The sequence below is a fragment of the Oncorhynchus mykiss genome, chromosome 1, assembly GCF_013265735.2.
Source record: "Oncorhynchus mykiss isolate Arlee chromosome 1, USDA_OmykA_1.1, whole genome shotgun sequence".
In the NCBI taxonomy this organism is placed as follows: domain Eukaryota; kingdom Metazoa; phylum Chordata; class Actinopteri; order Salmoniformes; family Salmonidae; genus Oncorhynchus; species Oncorhynchus mykiss.
Window position 1 is genome coordinate 61768831 of NC_048565.1, and position 21803 is coordinate 61790633.

Below are 21803 nucleotides of genomic sequence, written 5' to 3' on the forward strand. Positions count from 1 at the left end.
TCCTGGATTGAAAAGCGACAAGGCTTACTCTGTGTCTGGGAAACCAGTCTTTAGAGAGATTGTGGAACTCATCTGGACTACTCACGGAACTCATGAACAGTGCCTCGGACGTTGCCAAAAATGGCCTTCTCTTCTTTGAAAGAGTACTCTATGGTGAACATTTCATTTATCCATGAGTCATTGGTCATCATATTTCCGACAAATCTATTCTGACTCTGGGATTTGGGATACCTGGGTGTTGTGTCTCTATCATAGACAACCAAGTTGCCAAAAGAACTTCCCTGAGAAGAACACAAGAACAACAGTGCTATCAATGATACATGTATAGCAATAAACCGATATACAGCTTTGGTAGTAAAGTAAAGTAAAGTCACCTGCTTGCGATCAAATTCCAGCACCACGTCCTCTGTGTCTGTTCCACTGACATACGGCGCATTGTCGTCCTCGTCGTAGACGTTGATATGCAGTGTAACAAAAAAGGTGTCTACCATTGTGTCAGTCTGCACTGTGCAGATCAGCATGGGACTGTATGTCTCGCTCTCCTCGCGGTCCAACGGCGCAGTCACTACCAACTCAGTGGTGTTTTCATTCACAGCGAATGGGGCCGGAACATCTAGAGCCAAACCGGAAACCGTGAAGAGGAGATGTAAACATATCATGTTAGTCTCATGTTGCCAGACTTTGTAGTTTCCTATTCACCCAGCTACTGGAACAGCAATGAGAAAGAAAATTGAGGAAAAAAAAAGATTGAAGTTAATATCGTGCATTCTATAAGAGTGGGAACGTGGGGTAGACATTGTTAATGTTGTAAATGACTATTACTGCTGGAAACGGCAGATTTTTTATGGAATATCTACGTAGGTGCACAGAGGCCCATAATCAGCAACCATCACTCCTGTGTTCCAATGGCACGTTGTGTTAGCTAATCCTAGTTTACCATTTTAAAAGACTAATTGATATTAGAAAACCCTTTTGCAATTATGTTAGCACAGCTGAAAACTGTTAAAGAAGCAATAAAACTGTCCTTTAGACTTGTTGAGGATCTGGAGCATCAGCATTTGTGGGTTCGATTACAGGCTCAAAATGGCCAGAAACAAATAACTTTATTCTGAAAATCGTCAACCTATTCTTGTTCTGAGAAATGAAGGCTATTCCATGTGAGAAATTGATAGCTGGGCATTTGTCCGTAGTCATGGTAGCATCCACATTAACAGTAACAAGCTTGATGTAATCATTGCATGGGACCAAATACTAAACTTTTGACAACTTTAACACACATATAAGTGATTTTGTTCCAATACTTTCTTCCCCAAAAATGGGGGGGGACTATGTACAAAAAGTGGTGGAATTTCTAAAACGGTTCACCCGATATCATGGAAATACCCTCATATTAAAGCTGACCGTCTGCACTTTAACCTCATAGTCATTGTATGATTTCAAATCCAAAGTGCTGGAGTACAGAGCCAAAACAACAACAAAAAAATTGGCACTGTCCCAATACTTTTTTGTTTTCTTTATATGATACAATATCAGTGCTTGTTGCATTTACAACTTGTCTACGTGGTACGTGGTATGCCAGTGTAGGAACCTGCAAAGTGTTTGATGTTTCTCATAATATGATGCACAGAGACAGTGTGGGTGAAGGCGAGTGTAGCAAGCCTCACCGGATTCTACACTGTAGGAGATGGTGTAGTTGGGGCAGACGTTAAGCCTGGTGAGCTGTCTGAGCTGGCGGAGGGCCCCGGGGAACCTGTTCTCCTTGATGTGGGAGCTCAGGTCTTTGTCAGGGAAGCACAGTTTCTTCAGCTCTGGTCTGGTCTGGCCACACGGTGGCGCCGTGTCATTGATGAAGGTCAGGCTGACTTGTACGGTGGGGTGGCCGAGGCCACAGAGGAACTTCTTCAACGGTCTGGTCGCAGCAATGACACTCAGCGGCAGCTTCCAAAACTTATCTGATCAGCCAGAGAACCAAAATAGTAACACAATGCCCCATTTAAATCTCCCACAGTGCATTTATTTCTTGATGACTGGGCACTTTCTGGGCTTCTATGAAATTACATTACTATCCTGGGCTCCGTTTCCCAAAAGCATCTTAATGCTAAGTTCATCGTTTAGAACCAATGGTCAGAACCGGATTCTGAAAGCAGATCCCTGAACATGATGTATCACCTTGAAGCTCAACGTTATTAGTATGCACAAAGCGTGAAAGCTGAGCAAACTTGAATAACTTCCCCTCACACATTTTACAATGTAAAACTGGAGTGTTCTGTTCAATGGACAATTGGAAATATCAAAGTAAATAGATTGAACGGTCAACTTCACAACATATTCCATAAACAATGGGAAAACAATAAGTGCGCACAACCTTCTGTCTCTATTAAACTCACATGCAGAGTCAAAGTCGCTCCACTCCAGGGTCTTATTCATGGAGAGTATCCCTGTGGTCTCGTCCAGGTGGAACCATGGGGCATAGGTTGGAGGCCTCAGGTAGCACAGGTAGAAGTGGGGCCGTTGAGAGTCGCTCTCCACCATGGCGTGGACCTGGAGCACGGGTGTCCCTGCAGACTGCCCGACGTACACAGTCTCCTTGTACTGATTCTGGGGGAAGTAGAGCCCAACTGACCCTGCAAAAAGAAGAGAAAGGCCATGTGTTAGGAATGGAGGTAGTTAGAGGTTAGGCGCACAGGTAGACAGCACACTTCCACATCCCATCTCTAGGGGGCAGCAGCAACGGGGGCAGGTGCTGAGAGGTCTTGACGGGGTCTTTCTGTGTTTGTTTGAATACCTTTTTGTTATGGCTTTACTTATTGTTTTTGTCACCAACAACTGAACATTTATGAACTGCTTTGGCTGGACAACTACAGAGTCAGGACAGAGCTCATCCTGGACCCAGGTGAGTACACTTTCTTCCTAGGCACATGCATGTTAGCTTTCTCCTACTTTCACGTTAAATGCAGACATGTTATAGAGTCGAGATCAGCTAGACAGGCCAAGAACCCCTAGACATAGCGAGAGTAGACTCTTTTTTCATGGTTGGCTAGCTGCTTTCGTATCACATGGAATCACCAAACCACCCAGATACTATTTACATACCTGGGAATGTAGTCTGAATAACCACAATGCACTCTGACATATCAAGACACAGTCTTTGACATTCCCAGTACTGTAGCAAGTAACTGAGATGCTGTTCGATTGAAGAGAGAAAAAAAGTAAGCACTGTTGCCAAAAACAGACAGGGAGATTCGTTGCCAAATGCAGCCAAGACCTGTAACTGAACAGTTTTGTTTTTGTCAGGATAATGTTTCATTTTAGTTGGGTTGAATTATAGGTACCACGATCCCTGATGTCATATGCTTATTGTAATATGCTACTGCTAACATACATGTCACCTCTAAAATGACTGGCACCCTTGGTAAAAATAAGCAAAAAAGACTGTATAAAATAAACAATTGAAATACTGAGCTATATTGTATGCTCCCAAAAAAACATATGTATACTAATACAATTGCTCAAAGAAAGAGATTTCATTTAACAAGTAATACAAACTATTATCAAAAAGATCGGTGTCAAAATTGAGGCAGAGAGAAACATTTGCTGCTCATCGCGTGCTACTCGTTACATTTTGCCATGAAGTCGAGAGAAAATGTTGCAGTTTTAAAGCTAATTTCCTGCTATTCTACACATTTTGTTTGCCATTGCTTATGGCATGTTCATATACAAAATATAGGAAAAAAACTTTTGTGTAATTTTGTGTGATTCTTTTTTGGGGGGGGTTGGGGGCCCCAGGGCACTTGACCTGCATGCTTGTTTGGTAACCCGGCCCTGAAAATGAGGTAACACGCATATAAAATCACACAATCACTAACGTAAAGAAACAAATGGTTGTTGACTTTCATAAATCAGGCAATGGGTAAAAATGTATGTCACTTATTAGGGCAATATCTCAAAAGTTTAAAACCACTGAAACAGTGATCAACTTGTGTGGTAGAGGACGCAAGTGTATCTTGTCCCAGTGAGGAAGAAAGTTTGTGAGGCAAAGAAAAATCCAAGGGCCACAGTGAGAGAATTGGCGGCGTCTTGGGTTTAACAAGTCTCCAAATCTACAATTAGATGCCACCTCCATGCCAACAGGCTCTTTGGAGGGTTTACCATAAAAAATAGCTTTTATTGTGAACAACTAACAAATGTAAATGCCTGGAGTTTGCTAAATGGCATTGGCACTTGAATTGGAACCTGGTGCTATGGTCAGATAAGATGAAAAAATAGAGGTCTTTGACCATGCAAACCAGCAATGGGATTGGCAACAAATGAAGGATGCATATGCAGAAATAACCTTGTAACTACTTTAGAATATGCTGGTGGATCTATGATGTTTTGGGGCTGTTTGGCTGCCGCTGGTCCTTGGGCCCTTGCTATGTTCAACGTCATCATGAACTCCACCAAGCACCAGGACAATTTAAGCAAAAAAAATGGTTGCCTCTGCCATTAGGATGAAACTTGAAAAGTGGATCTTCCAGCAAGACAATGACCCCAAGCACACAACAAAATCCACAAAGAAATGGTAAATTGACCACAAAATGTACATTTTGCAATGGAAATGTCTCCGGACTTGAACCCCATTGACAGCCTGGCCGCAAAATCCACATGCAACATAGTAAACTTCACTTTTGCCCCTCCAATTTGTGTTATATATTATGTTTTGTATGGTTACACAGGACAGTAGGTTACTTAAGACAAAAACAAAAGTAGGGAGATTGGTCAGGGAGGATGGTTGGGGGTAAAACGCGAACATCTAGCAACCCAAAGTTTGTGTGTTTGAATCACATAATAGACAACGTTAGTATTTTAGCTCATTTGCAACTATTAGGTTTCAACTTGACTTAAAAGTTGCTATTAGCTAAAATGCTAAAGCTGTCTTTATACTTACCTTTTTACACAATTTTCCTCGAAAGAACAACTAGTGGATTTTGAATGCGTCTCCCCCTATTTAAAGAGTTGGTCCTCCTGCTCTTCAGTCTGAGAGAGACATTCTGAGGGCAGCTTCATGTCTCCCTTCATCTGTACATAAAAAAAGTGTATTTTGAAAACGGCTTCATATATTCCAAAGTCGTTAACGTATGTGACTATGTATATTTTTATGTTGCCGTTAATGTATATAAAGCCTATTTCGGCAAGTTAACCAAGTGTTTGATGGCTTAGCTAGCCATGTCAATGACGAGCTAACTATCACTGTCAGCCAGTGCACTGTAATGTAACGCTAGCCATTGCTAGCAAGTGACTTATTTGTAATCCAAGAATTCTTTAACAAAATATGTGAATGTTTACTTTCTTACAGTCTTAAAAGGTTTTTATGAAAAGGGTTGTACTTGTACTCTTAAATAAAGGTTTAAAAAAAATCTAAATGAAATACTCTGTATATATGGATTGATGTCACTTCACATTGCTATTGCGTCTAAAATATATAATGTCACGGTTTTCTAGGTGAGGAGGGTCGGACCAAAATGCGGCGTGTAGATTGCGATCCATGTTTAATAAACAAACGTAAAAACACGAATCGATACAAACACTACAAAACAAAGAACTTAATGAACGTAACGAAAACCGAAACAGCCCTATCTGGTGTACAACACAGAGACAGGAACAATCACCCACAAACACACAGTGAAACCCAGGCTACCTAAATATGGTTCCCAATCAGAGACAATGACTAACACCTGCCTCTGATTGAGAACCATATCAGGCCAGACATAGAAATAGACAAACTAGACAATGAAACATAGAATGCCCACTCAGCTCACACCCTGACCAACCAAAACATAGAAATATACAAAGTAAACTATGGTCAGGGTGTGACAGTACCCCCCCCCCCAAGGTGCGGACTCCGGCCGCAAAACCTGAACCTATAGGGGAGGGTCTGGGTGGGCATCTGTCCGCGGTGGCGGCTCTGGTGCTGGACGTGGCCCCCACTTCACCGTAGTCTTCCCCCACCTTGTCCTCTTCCGTGGCCTCCTCACCATAGCAACTCTTCTCAATGGACAAAGGTGCGGCAGCTCGGGACAGAGGGGCGGAAGCTCTGGACAGAGGGGCGGCAGCTCCTGGCTGACTGGCGGCCCCTGGCTGACTGACTGCCCCTGGCTAACTGGCAGATCTGGAAGAGTCTGGCTGACTGGCAGATCTGGAAGAGTCTGGTTGACTGGCAGATCTGGAAGCTGCTGGCACTGGTGGTACTGGGCCGAGGACACGCACAGGAAGCCTGGTGCGGGGAGCTGCTACCGGAGGGCTGGGGTGTGGAGGTGGTACTGGAAAGACCGGACCGTGCAGGCGCACTGGAGCTCTTGAGCACCGAGCCTGCCCAACCTTACCTGGTTGAATGCTCACGGTCGCCCTGCCAGTGCGGCGAGGTGGAATAGCCCGCACTGGGCTATGCAGGCGAACCGGAGACACCGAGCGCAAGGCTGGTGCCATGTAAGCCGGCCCAAGGAGACGCACTGGAGACCAGATGCGTAGAGCCGGCTTCATGGCACTTGGCTCGATGCTCACTCTAGCCCGGTCGATACGCGAAGCTGGAATGTACCGCACCGGGCTATGCACCCGCACTGGAGACACCGTGCGCACCACAGCATAACACGGTGCCTGCCCGGTCTCTCTAGCCCCCCGGTAAGCACAGGGAGTTTGCCCAGGTCTCCTACCTGGCGTAGCCATACTCCCTGTGAGCCACCCCCCAATAAATTTTTGGGGGCTGACTCTCAGGCTTCCATCCGCGTCGCCGCGCTGCCTCCTCATACCAGCGCCTCTCAGCTCTCGCCGCCTCCAGTTCTTCCTTGGGGCGGCGATATTCTCCAGGCTGATCCCAGGGTCCTTCTCCGAATAATTCCTCCTCCCATGTCCATTCCTCCTTTTGTTGCTCCTTGGGGCGGCTACATTCCCCTGGTTTAGCCCAGGGTCCTCTCCCGTCGAGGATTTCCTCCCAAGTCCAAAAATCATTTTTTCGCTGCTCCTGCTGCTGCCTTTGCTGTCTCCCGTTACCACGCCGCTTGGTCCTGTCAAGGTGGGTGATTCTGTCACGGTTTTCTAGGTGAGAAGGAGAGTCGGACCAAAATGCGGCGTGTAGATTGCGATCCATGTTTAATAAACAAACGTAAAACACGAATCGATACAAACACTACAAAACAAAGAACTTAATGAAAACCGAAACAGCCCTATCTGGTGTACAACACAGAGACAGGAACAATCACCCACAAACACACAGTGAAACCCAGGCTACCTAAATATGGTTCCCAATCAGAGACAATGACTAACACCTGCCTCTGATTGAGAACCATATCAGGCCAGACATAGAAATAGACAAACTAGACAATGAAACATAGAATGCCCACTCAGCTCACACCCTGACCAACCAAAACATAGAAATATACAAAGTAAACTATGGTCAGGGTGTGACATATAATGTGTTCTATCCAACCACTGAACGTGTGGCTGTGACCATCCTGTCAAAGCCTGTCAGTAGGGGGTCCTTCATGCTCTGGGCATGACCAACTCAAATGAACGAAAGTAGTCGAAAGATTAATTCTCTTGACTGAAAGAGTCGAAAAGATCAGAAAAGACATGAACTTCCCATCACTATTAGCCACAACAAATTAGATTTTGCAATGTATCATACATATTGGCAATTCATAGCATATAATACAAATTGGAGGACATAACATATCATGCGAAATGGATGATGGACATCCACAAATGAAAGCACATAATGTGAAACGTAACATATCATACTAAATGGAGCGGATCCAATTTACGTGTACTGTGTTACGTCGACCCCTGAGTCCAGGTTGCCATTGAAAACATGTGGTTTGAATTGAAGACGGCGGTCCATAAACGCAGACCCCGAAGGATATCAATGATCTGGAAAGATTCTGTATGGAGGAATGGTCTAAGATTCCTCCCAATGTGTTCTCCAATCTCGTAAAACATGATCGAAAAACGCTCAGTGCCGTTATCCTCACAAAGTATTGAAATCAGGGGTGACAAAAATGTTGATACGTATCTTTTTGAGACACATATTACTCCTTAACTCCTTAAGCAAAATATCTTTCTCTGAGCAATTGTATTAGTATGAAATAATATTTTTGTAACAAAAACATTTGCATACATTATATCTCAGTATTTGAATTATTGATTCTATACTGTCTTTTTTGTCATCTATAAAAAAATAAAGAGAGTCGCACACTCTATATATTAACTCCCAGTAATTTATTGGGTAAATCACTGTCTTTTTTCCTCATCTTTATCAAGTGTGCCAATCATTTTGGAGGTGACTGTACCATGGGACACATATCCACTGAATGTAGCTTTTATGCCTACAATGTCAGTGAATTTCACAATCCTATTACACTTTTTTTTAACTGCCTAACTTGAGGGTGTGCCTGCACATACAACATCATCAACTATCAGAAATCTCTTCCCTGATAGGCCTATTTCAATTACGAAACCGTACATGTCAAATGATGAGACTACACTATATGATGAGACTGTATCTGTACAATATATACGTTTTACTGGCATATATCTTATTCTTATGTCAACGGAAATTGAAAAGAGGGGCTCAAATGACACGTAAGCAGTAATGAGTTTCTCACATGGTCCATAAGGATGTGGTTTCTGTTTCTCCTTGGTTTCACCTTGGGAAGTATAATTGCCGGGGATAACATGATACCGGGAAGAAATGAATCACGAATCATGGGGGGGGGGGGTTGTGGCCAATGTTGGCTAATCTATAAAGTGCAATAGCAGGCTACTGTATGCATGTTTTACAGGAAAATTGAGATGTGAGTGTTAGACCTGTAATTATATCCCATGTTGTGTTCCTGTCCAACGTCGGTGGGGACGGCCATTTAGGGAACACACTAATGTCATTAGCAGACAGCGAAACTAGATTTCCTATTTCTGTTGGTGCAGTTGAGGCCTTGGCTCTGGTTTCAGACATTGATTTAATTTGGCTGTGCTTGGAAGACAGGGGGTCGAATTGGTGGAAAGAATGTGTCCAGTCTTCCTGAAGGATGGAAATTCAGTCAGCCAAGCTATGACCCTTTTTATTAAAAGCTTTGCTAAGATGAAAAACAAACTGACGTGCCAGTGGTCCACTTGTCTGAAAAATCTTGGCCAAATTCTGGCCAAAACCATACAATTCTGCTATTTGGGCTATATTATTTTGGTTTCGCTCCACATCTCAAAGTTAAGTGAGGAACATTAATCAACTGAATGAAAGCCATTCATAACGCTTGATCTGCTTGAAAAAAAAAAACCCGTAAAGTTGTAATCCACAACATTTGGACATCAATTTGAACATGGATTAAGAAAGTGAAGAGGTGCCAGATTTTGTATAGCAACATAATCATGAAGAATATCAAGTGCTAAGAAAAAAAGCTCCACCTATCAGTGTTCACATGGACAGCGTAGCAAGAAATGTGACACATATTCTTACAACATCCAGCGTCCAAATCCAAGCAGCATCCAATGACCATCAGAGGGAGACATTTCCCCTTTTCAGATCCAACAACTAAAACAGTCCCCCTGCCCTGAAATCCAAGGCAACAGGGGAACATGATAACTGTGTCGCAGTGGAGGCTGGAACGGCTCATAATAATAGCTGGAGCGGTACAAATGGAATGGCATCAAACACCTGGGAACCATGTGTGTTGATGTATTTGATACCATTCCACCGACTCCGCTCCAGTCATTACCACGAGCCCGTTCTCATCAATTAAGGCCCTTACTAACCTCCTGGGCTGTGGAGATAACACTCCGAAAACAAAGTGCTCGAACATCCTCTTAAGATTCTGAATCCTAAATGCTTGAGCGATGTTTACAAAAAAGGAGCCACATCATTGTGTATCAGGGCCAATAGACAAACTATAAGAGCTGATTGTACATAAAATAAAATCTGAAATAAGTATTGAGTTTCTTGATCCTTACCTCCTAAATCAGAGGCATAAGAAACAGAGGTACACTTAGAGAAGATGTGAAGGGAGGCATATGTGGACTGACAAGAATCAACGGTCAAACAACAAAACAGGTGAAATTATAATTCACTAGTGAGGGCTGACTGTGGCTTGAGGTTGGACATGGTGGGTGAACCATATGCTGGCGACTCAATTGGTTTATATCAGTTAAAATTCAATTTATTTCCAGGACGGAAGCCAACAGAAAAGCAAGCAGTTTATATCAAAGCTAATTAATTGAAAGCATCAAACCCGCTTGGGAGCAAATAGGTTTCTTTGTTCAGTGATACCGTTAAAGGTTTAACACTGGAGTGACTCAGGACTGGGATGATTGAAAACCGGAGACATTCAATGTTAGAGACAGTCACTTCAGCAGATGCGCTCACTGCTTTGACCTCTCATAACCACGACAAGGACTATGACCGCAAACACGTGATGCAATCTGAACATATTGATTTCAGCTCAAAGGCATGGCCAGGATTTACGATGGGAAGATACGACTTTCAGAAACCGACACTTCGATCTAATTACCCCCGAAACTGGTGTGCTAGACATTTGCGTTAGATGGGGTGAGTTACCCCATGTAATGCAAAGAACTAAACACCTTATGAAAATGTACACCATGAACGCAAAGCATTACGTATCAACATTATTATCAATTAGAAGAACCGTCCGATTTAAAAAAAATGCAATTTTCATCAATTGATATGTCGTTCCTTGAGGGGTTTTAAAGAACACTACGCTGCTGCTATCGTTATGGTGACATGTCACTTTTTCTTTATATTGATTTAATAACCATTACATGCTATAGCTATGAATGCATTGGTTTGTCTTGTCTCCTCCTTTAACCGAAGCCTAGATAGCGACAATCATCTGTCGCAGGACATAAACAAACAACTTGAAACATGTCTGCATACTCAGACCGCCGGTGACAGATAAGAAGGATGTTTAGGATTGGAGCAGTTTGACAAACAGACAGCCTGGGGACGTCCTCTGACTCTCAGCTGGCCAGGACAAAGACAGAAACTCAATTAGCTCACGACGCACATCACCGGAGAGATTTACCATCTATGAGCTCATGTGCTACACTAGAGAAAGAGCCCCAGCTCCAACAATTCTCTGCTTACTAATCTGTCTGAGGAGTGACAGACACAGACCCGGGTTCAAATAGTATTTTGAGCGTTTGCTAGAGCCTGCCTGGAGGGCCAGATTGGAGGGGTTTGCTGTTTTGAGACTATTCTATTGGTTCCATAGTGCCAGGCAATGTCATTGAAGCACAGCTAAAGTATTTGAATGATTTCAAAAACGATTTGAATCCGGGTCCGAAAAGATGTGCATCTAGTAGTGGTCTTGTGTCCGGGCAATGAGTTGTGTGACTGTGACAAGAGCAAAGCCCGTGCCCTTTCTACCAAGGTCAACATTCATTCAATGCATCTGTCCCCCAGTAATGGCCCATCGGAAAAGTCAAGTATATGGCAGCGGGCTAATCAATAGCAATACTAATCAACATGTTCATGCTCATTGTTTTAACTGATGAGCTAGAGAAAAACACGCACAGTTAATTCCAAGCACGTAAAGTAGGGCTCATTGACTTATACTACTATGTGTTTTTGTCCCCCCAAAAAACTATAACTGTGGAATCTGAAAGTCTGTTTATCGAGTCATATGGGTCATGATCATCACGCACACGATCTGCTTGTGTATAACCCATTATTCCACGCAGAGTAGGTATAGAAAACACCAATGTGAGAATATAAATCAATCTAAATCTGAACGCTGTCACGATCACTCTGTTTCCAAAAATAAAACAGTAATGAGAATAATTACGGAAGACTCTATACAAGATCCAATTAACTAAAAGGCTGCAAATCAAGCAATAACTCAATTGATGAAAGTTATTATTGATTATAATGTTCTTAGTTTGCATTGGCAATATACAGAATTGCTACATGATACTGTCATGTCCAGATTTTTTGTCGGGGTTAGTAATCAAATCAAATCAAATTGTATTTGTCACATGCTGAATACAACAGGTGTAGACTTTACCGTGAAATGCTTACTTACGAACCCTTTCCCAACAATGCAGAGTTAAAAAGTAAGACAACTTTGCTAAATAAAAAGGAAATATTAACACAATAACGAGGCTATATACAAGTAGTACCGCTACCGAGTCAATGTGCAGGGGTACGAGGCAGTTGAGGTGATTAAGGTCATATGTACATGTAGGTAGGGTTAAAAATGACTAGGCAATCAGTAGAGTTAATAAACAGAGTAGCAGCAGCGTGTGTCAAGATTGTGAAAGAGTTTGAAAGTGTGTCTATGTGGCATCAATATGCATGTTGGTGTGTGTTTTGTGTGTGAGCAGATGTAGTGCGTGTGTATGTGTGAGTGTGCGGGTAGAGTCCAGTCAGTGAGTGTGCATAGAGTCAGCGCGAGAGAATCAGTGCAAAAAAAAAGGAAAAAAAGTGGGGTCAATTCAAATTATCCGGTAGCCATTTGATTAACTGTTCAGTAGCTTGGGGGGTAGAAGCTGTTCAGGAGCCTTTTGGTTCCAGACTTGCCGTACTGTTGCAGCGAGAACAGTCTATGACTTGGGTGGCTGAAGTCTTTAAAACATTTTAGGGCCTTCCTCTAACACCACCTGGTATACAGGTCCTGGATGGCAGGGAGCTTGAACCCGGTGATGTACTGGGGCTGTACGCACTACCCTCTGTAGTGCCTTGCGATCGGATGCCAAGCAGTTGCCATACCAAGCGGTGATGCAGCCAGTCAAGATGCTCGCAATGCTGCAGCTGTAGAACTTTTTGAGGATCTGAGGGTCCATTCGAAATCTTTTCAGCTTCCTAAGCGGGAAGAGGCATTGGCGTGCCCTCTTCACGTCTGTGTTGGTGTGTTTGGATCATGACAGGTCCTTGGACACCGAGGAACTTGAAACTCTTAACCTGTTCCACTACAACCCTGTCGATGAGAATTGGGGCGTGCTCGGACCTCCGTTTCCTGTAGTCCACAATCAAATCCAATCAAATTGTATTTGTCACATACACTTGTTTAGCAGATGTTATTGCGGGTGTAGGGAAATGCTTGTGTTTATAGCTCCAACAGTGCAGTAATATCTAACAAGTCATATCTAACAATACGCACAATTTAAAGTAAAGGAATGGAATTAAGAATATATCAATATTTGGACGAGCAATGTCAGAGGGGCATAGACTAAGATACAGTAGAATAGGATAGAAGACAGTATATACATATGCAAAATATGTAAACACTATTAAAGTGACTAGTGTTCCATTATTAAAGTGACCAGTGATTTCAAGTCGATGTATATAGGGAAGCAGAGTCTAATGTGCTAGTGATGGTTATTTATCAGTCTGATGGCCTTGAGATAGAAGCTGTTTTTCAGTCTCTCGGTCCCAGCTTTGATGCACCTGTACTGACCTCGCATTCTGTATGGTAGCGGGGGTGAACAGGCAGTGGCTCGGGTGGTTGTTGTCCTTGATGATCTTTTTGGCCTTCCTGTGACATCGGGTGGTGTAGGTGTCCTGGAGGATCATCTCCTTTGTCTTGTTGTTGTCCTGGCACCACACTGCCAGGTCTCTGACCTCCTCCCTATAGACCGTCTCATCTTCGTTGGTGATCAGGCCTACCACTGTAGTTTCGTCTGCAAACTTAATGATGGTGTTGGAGTCATGTGCTGCCACGCAGTCGTGGATGAACAGGGGGTAGAGGAGGGGACTAAGCATGCAACCCTGAGGGTGTTGAGGGTCAGTGTGGCGGATGTGTTGTTGCCTACCCTCACCACCTGGGGGGCGGCCCGTCAGGAAGTCCAGGATCCAGTTGCAGAGGGAGGAGTTCAGTTACAGGGTCCTTAGCTTAGTGATGAGCTTGGATCATTCATCAAAAAGCACTAACAAGCTTCATCTCGCTATCTAGCAACATACTAGTGATAAGGATAGGCCAACCTCAAACTGATGTTTTTGGTTCCATCAATGTTTGGCATTTGAGTTACTGCATAGTGGATTGAGACCCAATGTGTTGTGTCCACAGGGCTAATTTAATTAATGAACATTCGTCATGCTTTTGTGTTGTGGAACTGCTTTCTGTGGCCTCTTTATGTGATAGCGTTGCAATTGAATTCAACATTTTGTTAGTCAGAGTAAGGGGATGTTTTTCTTTGTAACAATTTCTTTGCTTGACGCACATAGAAGAACCTCAGGTAGACTAATGTAGTAACACAGTAATCAATTCCCCTCATAACGTAATCCAATTAGCCTCAGAGATGACAAGAACCGAATGCAATGTCCCATGTTAATCAGTCAACAATAAATCTAATATAACATCTCCTTAGGGGTTAGCTAACCTAGCTGCGACTACAAATTCAGTTGAAGAATTCCTCTGGGAGTGACTGGGACATTAGGAAGTGAACAGAGGACAGGTCATGCAGCAGCAGATCTATTTTCATGTCTTCCTCAACATCAGGCCACTTACATGAAAGGCCAGTTCCAAACAAATACTGTTACGTTATTATACTGTTATTATTAGACGTGTTCTTATCTGTTAAAGTAACCTGTAGGTTTCTTCCCTCGGGAGTTTTTCCTAGCCAATTTGCCTCTGCTTCTGATTGCTCTTTGCGGTCTCGACCGGGTTACTGCATGACAGCTGATGTAAAATAGGGCTTTATAAATACATTTCAGTGATAGATTATCTGTATTGTAGCCAACGTATAGGCACTGTCTGTGTTCGACACCATAGGCAATAACTGCTCTGCCTCCGCTTGGCATTTTCTCTTAATTTACCACTTCTCAGGTTTCATGCTCGCTTGGTCACAGCAACAGCACTTCCTGGTCACCGATTTTGACAACTAGGCTATAAAAGACTTGCTGATGTGTTATAGTAAGGGGTGTGTTCTATTTTAAAAGACTTGCCTTGCATGTTCAATCAAATTGGCATGCTGTCCATGTAATCTGCGTGATCATAATGGCCCTATACATAAAGAGAGGGTCCCTGAATTCATCCAACAAATAGAACACCTTGTTAGTCGAAAGGGTCAAAATGCCACTGCCAAAGCAATCCCAACGCTGAGCCATTTCTACATCTATCGCTACCCTGCCTTGTCAAAGAGAAAGCGAGAAAGAGGCTTAAAAAGAGCTCAGCTCATTCGTGCTATTCTTCGTTGTTGTAAATGATCGGTCAAACACAGCATGCATCACCGACCACTGGAAAATTATTTGTCAAGACCCATGTGAGAGAAAAAAAAAAAGAGCGCTAAATGCCCCGGGGACACAATTTCAATCAATGTCTCCTTGTCCTTCCACCAAAGCAAATTGGAATGTGCCCGTGCAATGGGTTGGAAATGTGACCCTTGACTGACTGAAGGATCAGGGACAGTGCCAGTGCAGGGAAAGGTTGTTGTAGCATCCATGCAGTAGACATTGGGCTTGGTCTCTCATGCTGTGCATGGCAGTAAACCAATTAAGTACAATACAATGAGTACCTCAGTCTTTGAGAGAGAAGCACATTTATATTATTCTGGTGTTTTTGAGTATATGATTTTGTGACTAGGATTACCTATAACAGTACACGTACATAATATGAATACAGTAAAATATCTAAATACACTGGTAAAACTGGAGTCCATATAAAAAAGAATGTATGTTTCAAAACAATTCCTATAGCTAAGCAAAACATGTCGATAGAACATCAAATGTAGGTAATACATTGTGTGTTACCACAATATGCTGATACTCTGAGGACAGTGTATCAACTCCTACACATGCAAACTACTGCCTATGGGAAAAGGTCCTCATTGACCCAAGAGTAGAGCAGAGCTGAGCTTTTATCTCCAAAACATTGCAAGTAACATTGAAGTAACATTTGTTGATGTGGGGAACTGACATTCAACATTTTGGCTTGGTTTCGCTCCTATAGTGCACGTTCTATAGCGTACATTTTCACCACAGAAAAAATCCCATAAACCAAACTATGACTGGAATAAAAGGAAAGAAATGGGGTAGCACTCTAACAAATACGTTTTTGCACCATGTTTTTTATTTTCTTCCAATTATACTAAAAGAAAACGCACTGACAGCAAGAGCAGAAAATGTAGAAGATTTAGAATGCATCCATAAGCAACCCAAGACACAAGCTTAACTAAATCATATAATGTAATAAAGGCCTAAATCAAATAGTGTCATGTATCAAATTAGATGTATTGGTCTGGTCCTTCTCAAAAGCAATGGATGCTGATGAAAATGATTGTGCTAATGCAAGGAGGAGAACCAGGTGAACTGTCCGCTAAACAGAACTTCCTGTGGGAGGTGTAGGGAGCCAATCACTAGGGATTACCACTTGGGATAGCGTTTCAAGGGTTAGAGGTCCTCCCAGGGCTACAAATAGGGGTAATAAGGTCAAAACAGCAGATCTACAGATCAATGTTTTTATACCTAAAACATCCATGTCTCTTTACTTATGGGATGCACCATGTTCCTACTTCCTACAGGTGACTGATTGATGTTCTGTCAGTGGTAACCTTTTCCCCTGAAAAGGGTCAACTCACCTGAACCTCGAACATTGACCGTGCAACCCTTTGGTCATAACAGTAGGCTACCCTCAGCTCCCTGATGGTGATTTCACACATTTGTTTCCACCAGACAATTGTTGTCAAATTATGGAAAGGATTGGGGAAATTCTCCAGATGACTTTACATTTATTGTTTTTCATGAAAGATGAGGGCCTAACGTCCTAACATTTTGCTCATCTTAGTAACCTGAACTTTTGAAACACTTATAATTATATATATTTAATACGCAAAGATTCTGGATATATAATATTTCCCAAAGTATAGGAGCGGTTTGCTCAGGAAATACGGTACATTTTTCACTGAGGACAATAACACATTAATAGCTCTTCAGAGATAGATGGGAGGGGTTGAGGGGAGCTGACGGATGGGACTAAAAGCAAACAAAAGATAACTAATGTAAAATATACTGTGTCCGTAAAATATATATAGTCTGTATAAGCTGGAAGTAGAAGCCTAAGTGTTATTGTCCATTGATGTACTCTAAATAGGTGAGGGATGGTAGGGTTAGGGGAAAATAATAAAGGAAAATAAATGTTTTTATTGAATTTTTTTATACACATTAATAGGCTAAGTGTAGACATGTAGCTAAGTGTAGACAGGTAGCTAAGTGTACACAGGTAGCTAAGTGTACACGAGAGAGAACACAGTGATCCTAGCAAACATTTTAAGTCCGTCGATCTGAATCATATATTACATGACCACAAATGTGACAGAGCTGGACTACGTGATAAATCAAAAAAAGTGTTCATCTTTAGGCCACCTGTGTAGTCACCGCTTTCATGACGTGTATGGAAATATACACAGATATCAGATTTTGGAGTGTTTGAATAGAAATACAATTTTAGCCTTCACGTCATGCTAAAATAATACTGATTTCCAGCAGACATTTTGCATGCGCTTCTCGATCTGTACACCTCCTGTACATGTACGTGCACAAACTCTCCAACCAGCCACCATTTCAAAACACTGATGGCCATTACAGGAGCATTGAGCGCCAATTTCCTTTGTTTGATTACCCCAGCAGGAACCATGTATACTGAACAAAAATATAAACGCAGCATGTAAAGTGTTGGTCCCATGTTTAATGAGCTGAAATAAAAGATCCCAGAATTTCTCCATACATACAAAAAGCATATTTCTTTCAAATTCCGTGCACAAATTTGTTTACATCCATGTTAGTGAACATTTCTCCTTTGCCAAGATAATCCATTCACCTGACAGGTGTGGCTAATGAGCTGAATAAACAGCATGATCATTACACAGGTGCACTTTGTGCTGGGGAAAATAAAAGCCCACTCTAAAATGTGCAGTTCTGTCACACGACACAATTTCCCTAAGTTTTGAGGGAGCGTACAATTGGCATGCTGTTGCCAAAGAATTCAATGTTTATTTATCTACCATAATCCGCCTCCAACGTCATTTTAGAGAATTTGGCAGTATGTCCTACCGACCTCACAACCGTGTAACCACACCAGCCCAGGACCTCCACATCCATCTTCTTCACCTGCGGGATCTTCAGAGACCACCCACACGGACAGCTGATGAAACTGAGGAGTATTTCTGTCTTTAATGAAGCCCTTTTGAGGGGAAAAACTCATTCCGAAGTGGTTGGGCCTATGCCCTCCCATCCCACCCATGGCTGCGTCCCTTCCCAGTCATGTGAAATCCATAGATTAGGGCCTAATGAATATACTTTAATTGACTGAGAACCTTATATGAACTGTAACTCAGTAAAATAATTTAAATAGTTGCCTATTGCATTTATGTTTTTGTTCAGTATACCAGTTATTGATAACTTGGGGTGGCCATATTGTCCAAGGTATCATTACAATAATTAGAACATGACTGTTAACTGTTCAAATATCCATCTCTACAAAGGCTCATGATTTAAAGCAGAATTCCTGTATAGATAAATCATATAAATAGATTAATGTTCAATAAAAAGCTATTGTAATTGCTGTGGCTTTAATGTGGTTGAAGTTTGCTTTGTTTTAATATCATCTGAAATAGTTAGTGTCTGCATTTGGCAAATCACTTTTTACCTGTATGAAATTCCATCTAACTTACAGGTTGGATATCATTAGTAGGCCCACTTCACTAAATTATGAATGATTACGTGACAAATAATTACAGTCAAACTCAATCAAAAGACATTGTTTTCCCATCAAAACACATGTTGTAGTTCCATCTCTCCACTGTTTTCCAAGTAACAGTCATGTCCTCTTATGGATGACCCTCATCTAACCGTATTGTTGTCACCATCAGTGGCCAATCCATCATTGACCTACTATCATGAAAAAAAAATGTAATTTACTGCCCTGTCTTTAGTTATGCGTTATAGGACGCATTTGCTATTAGAACGGTGGGTTGGTTCAGTTGTTTAACTGCCTGTACTTTCTCATCAGAAAACAAACATGCAGTGTTTGCCCAGAGACTGGTGCACCTGCCGCACACCTGCCCTCAGACCGTCACCGGGCGCGTGGCTTTTGTTCCGACCAACGAGCAGGTGTAGAATCCATCCAATGCTCACGTCTAGCCTGCCGGATGCTGTATTCAACACCTATGCAATTAGGACTGGGGCCTTCAAAATAACGTACTATTGACTCTCGAAATCTAGTTTAGGCCTACTCAATTTGATAAACAACACATCATTTCATAGGCCTAAGAAACGCGGGGACATTGGTTCAAAACAGGGTAGTGTATAGGGCCATTTCTGTTTCAATCTGCACATTTTTACGACACTGTAATAGGCCATATAGGCCACTTATCGTTGTTCCAGCTCCTCAAAATCATTTGGGTGTGATTTATTGCGAGTTTAGTTTACAGATATCCCCTGCGGACTGAAGACAATATAAAGGCAAAGTGGTACATTCTGTAGAGCATTACTAAATGCCAACTGCTGCCACTGTGAAAAATAACCAAAGAACATTTACACAACTATGACAACTGAAGTACTTAATTCATCATTTTTTACAAACTCTCCCATGGGTGATTACGTAACACATTAATTCCCATACTCTCAAAAGTGAATGAAATAGATCTAGCTATATTGGCTGATGTTTTTTTTTCACTCCCTCAATTCAAAGTAGCCTTACTATAATTACACTTAAAAAGAAAAAATGCTAAACTGACTTTTATATGAACAGTTTATGTGCTCTAAATTTTGATAAATATATTAGTTTTTCTATCAATACTTATACACAATGGTCTATAGTTAAACAACCTTTCTGCTTCAGAGCTCTGGCCACACACTGCGATTTACAAACACTTGAGCCATGAGTTAGACTATAAATATAGTCTGGTTGGGGGTAGAGTGTTAGTACAGTTGGGCAGTGGGATTGTGAATGGGATTATAATATTATGGTATATAGCTGTATGCATTTTACTCACGGAGGCCATGTGCCATGCCATGCATATCACGAACGGAAAGGACAATGTATTTATACTATATGCCAGCAGCATGCCTGTTGTCTTATAACATGTTACTGTTATAAATACTCTCTGAATCCCATTCAAATCCCCAAACGAATCAAATGGCATACGCGTTTTAGTCCATTTTAGACTATACATATGCCATTGAATTTGCCGTGAATGTTAAGTCATGGGACTTCACGTCTTAGTAATGTGTTAGGAACGAACGTACTGTATTTGCTTGCATAAGAAGCAAGATATTTGGAATTGAGATTTGACATTTCGTGAACATTTATTCGAATTGACATTAGTCACATCAATCTCTGTATATCATCTTGACTATGAATTATGAACAAGATGCCCTGAGAATTGATGCTGACGAGAGGACAAACAATGATTGGCTACACTCCAACTAGGACATGCTTGTTTAAGTCACTATAACTAAGCTAAATGGACATGCTTGTTTAAGTCACTATAACTAAGCTAAGTTAAAACGTTCAGCCACGAACAAGCTTTACGCACGTTTATGCACGGCCCTTCATAAATCACACAGCGACAATAACGTTTCGTTTGACTACGTATATTTCCATCTGATTTCATCTGAAATTAAGTCAAATCCACCTATTCTGTAAGGTGAAACGAATTTGAATAATAACAAAGGTAAACTACATGCTTGCTACATGCAAACTAGGCTATGTTGTTCATTCAGATAAACGCACGCGTATTTAGATAGATTTAAACTCCATTCCCAGAAAACCATGAGATGCGATAGAGGCTAATTGAGGCTGACCCTTACCTTCACACAACAGCAGGAGGACCAAAACGATGTTTCCCAGAGAGAAACCACACGTTTGCCCCATAATCGCCAATCATAAGTGAAAGTTGCAGGATGAATAATCAAAAATCACGCGTAGAGACCACTGGTATAAAATAACGGTAGAGAACCTATGGATAAAAACGTAAGCAAGAGTACTGTACTAGTTTTCCCGCACACAGCTCCTCCGGGCAAACAATGAAGTACATTGACGGAGTGCCTGTCCCATTGGGCTGGTCTCTGCAGCTTTTGCTGCTTGACCGTCTGTAGCGAGCAGTGCAGGGGGAGGTTTAAATCAAGCTAATATTCAGCGATGTATTTTTTCAGTCCAGCCGGAGCAGCACACTGTACGCGATAGCATCTCCCCACACAAAACAAATATATATATATATATCACAGAATGTCAAATCATTAACACCCCCCCCCCCCCCCCCCCCCCCCACACTCATTTTCCTATTAGTGCTAATGAAAAACATCTCAAAAGTGCTGTGCTTTTTACTTCTCACCTCATGCCTCCTATTTGTGAAGTTAATTTTCCAAATATGCTTATGTCATATGTCTAGGATTATTGGACATTATTAGACCTTACTTTAATGGTAGAATACAGGTCTTGATAGGTCTATGGCCAAGACTAACCGGTGCCCCCGCACATTGACTCTGTACCGGTGCCCCCTGTATATAGCCTCGCTTTTGTTATTTTACTGCTGCTCTTAATATTGTATTTTTTTGTATATATATATATATATTTTACTTATCTATTTTTTTATTTAGGCGTATTATTCTTAAAACTGCATTGTTGGTTAAGGGCTTTTAAGTAAGCATTTCACTGTAAGGTCTACTACACCTGTTGTAGTCGACGCATGTGACAAATACATTTTGATTTTAATTTGATAACCGAGCTGATCACAGGCCCCTAAAAGACCTTGAAACTCAGACTGCAAACATCTCAAACCATCTGTTTGTCAGTGGTATGATAGATTGATAACAAGTCAGCTCTGTG

General features: G+C 41.8%; 1 protein-coding gene across 2 annotated transcripts in view; it reads right to left on the minus strand.

Annotated features, from left to right (window-relative positions):
* ret (ret proto-oncogene receptor tyrosine kinase) overlaps positions 1-21122 on the minus strand; it is a 31583-nt gene extending 10461 nt beyond the window's left edge. The window contains exons 1-5 of one of the 2 annotated variants that reach the window (XM_036981853.1): positions 20786-21122; positions 2388-2624; positions 1665-1952; positions 375-613; positions 86-281 (exon numbers count right to left, since the gene is read on the minus strand). In XM_036981853.1, coding sequence (XP_036837748.1) covers positions 86-281; positions 375-613; positions 1665-1952; positions 2388-2624; positions 20786-20849 — 1024 coding nt within the window. In that variant the 5' untranslated portion in view covers positions 20850-21122. The remainder of the gene's footprint in view (positions 1-85; positions 282-374; positions 614-1664; positions 1953-2387; positions 2625-20785) is intronic. The other variant, XM_036981852.1, reaches the window with a different exon arrangement.
* Positions 21123-21803: the final 681 nt, after the last annotated feature.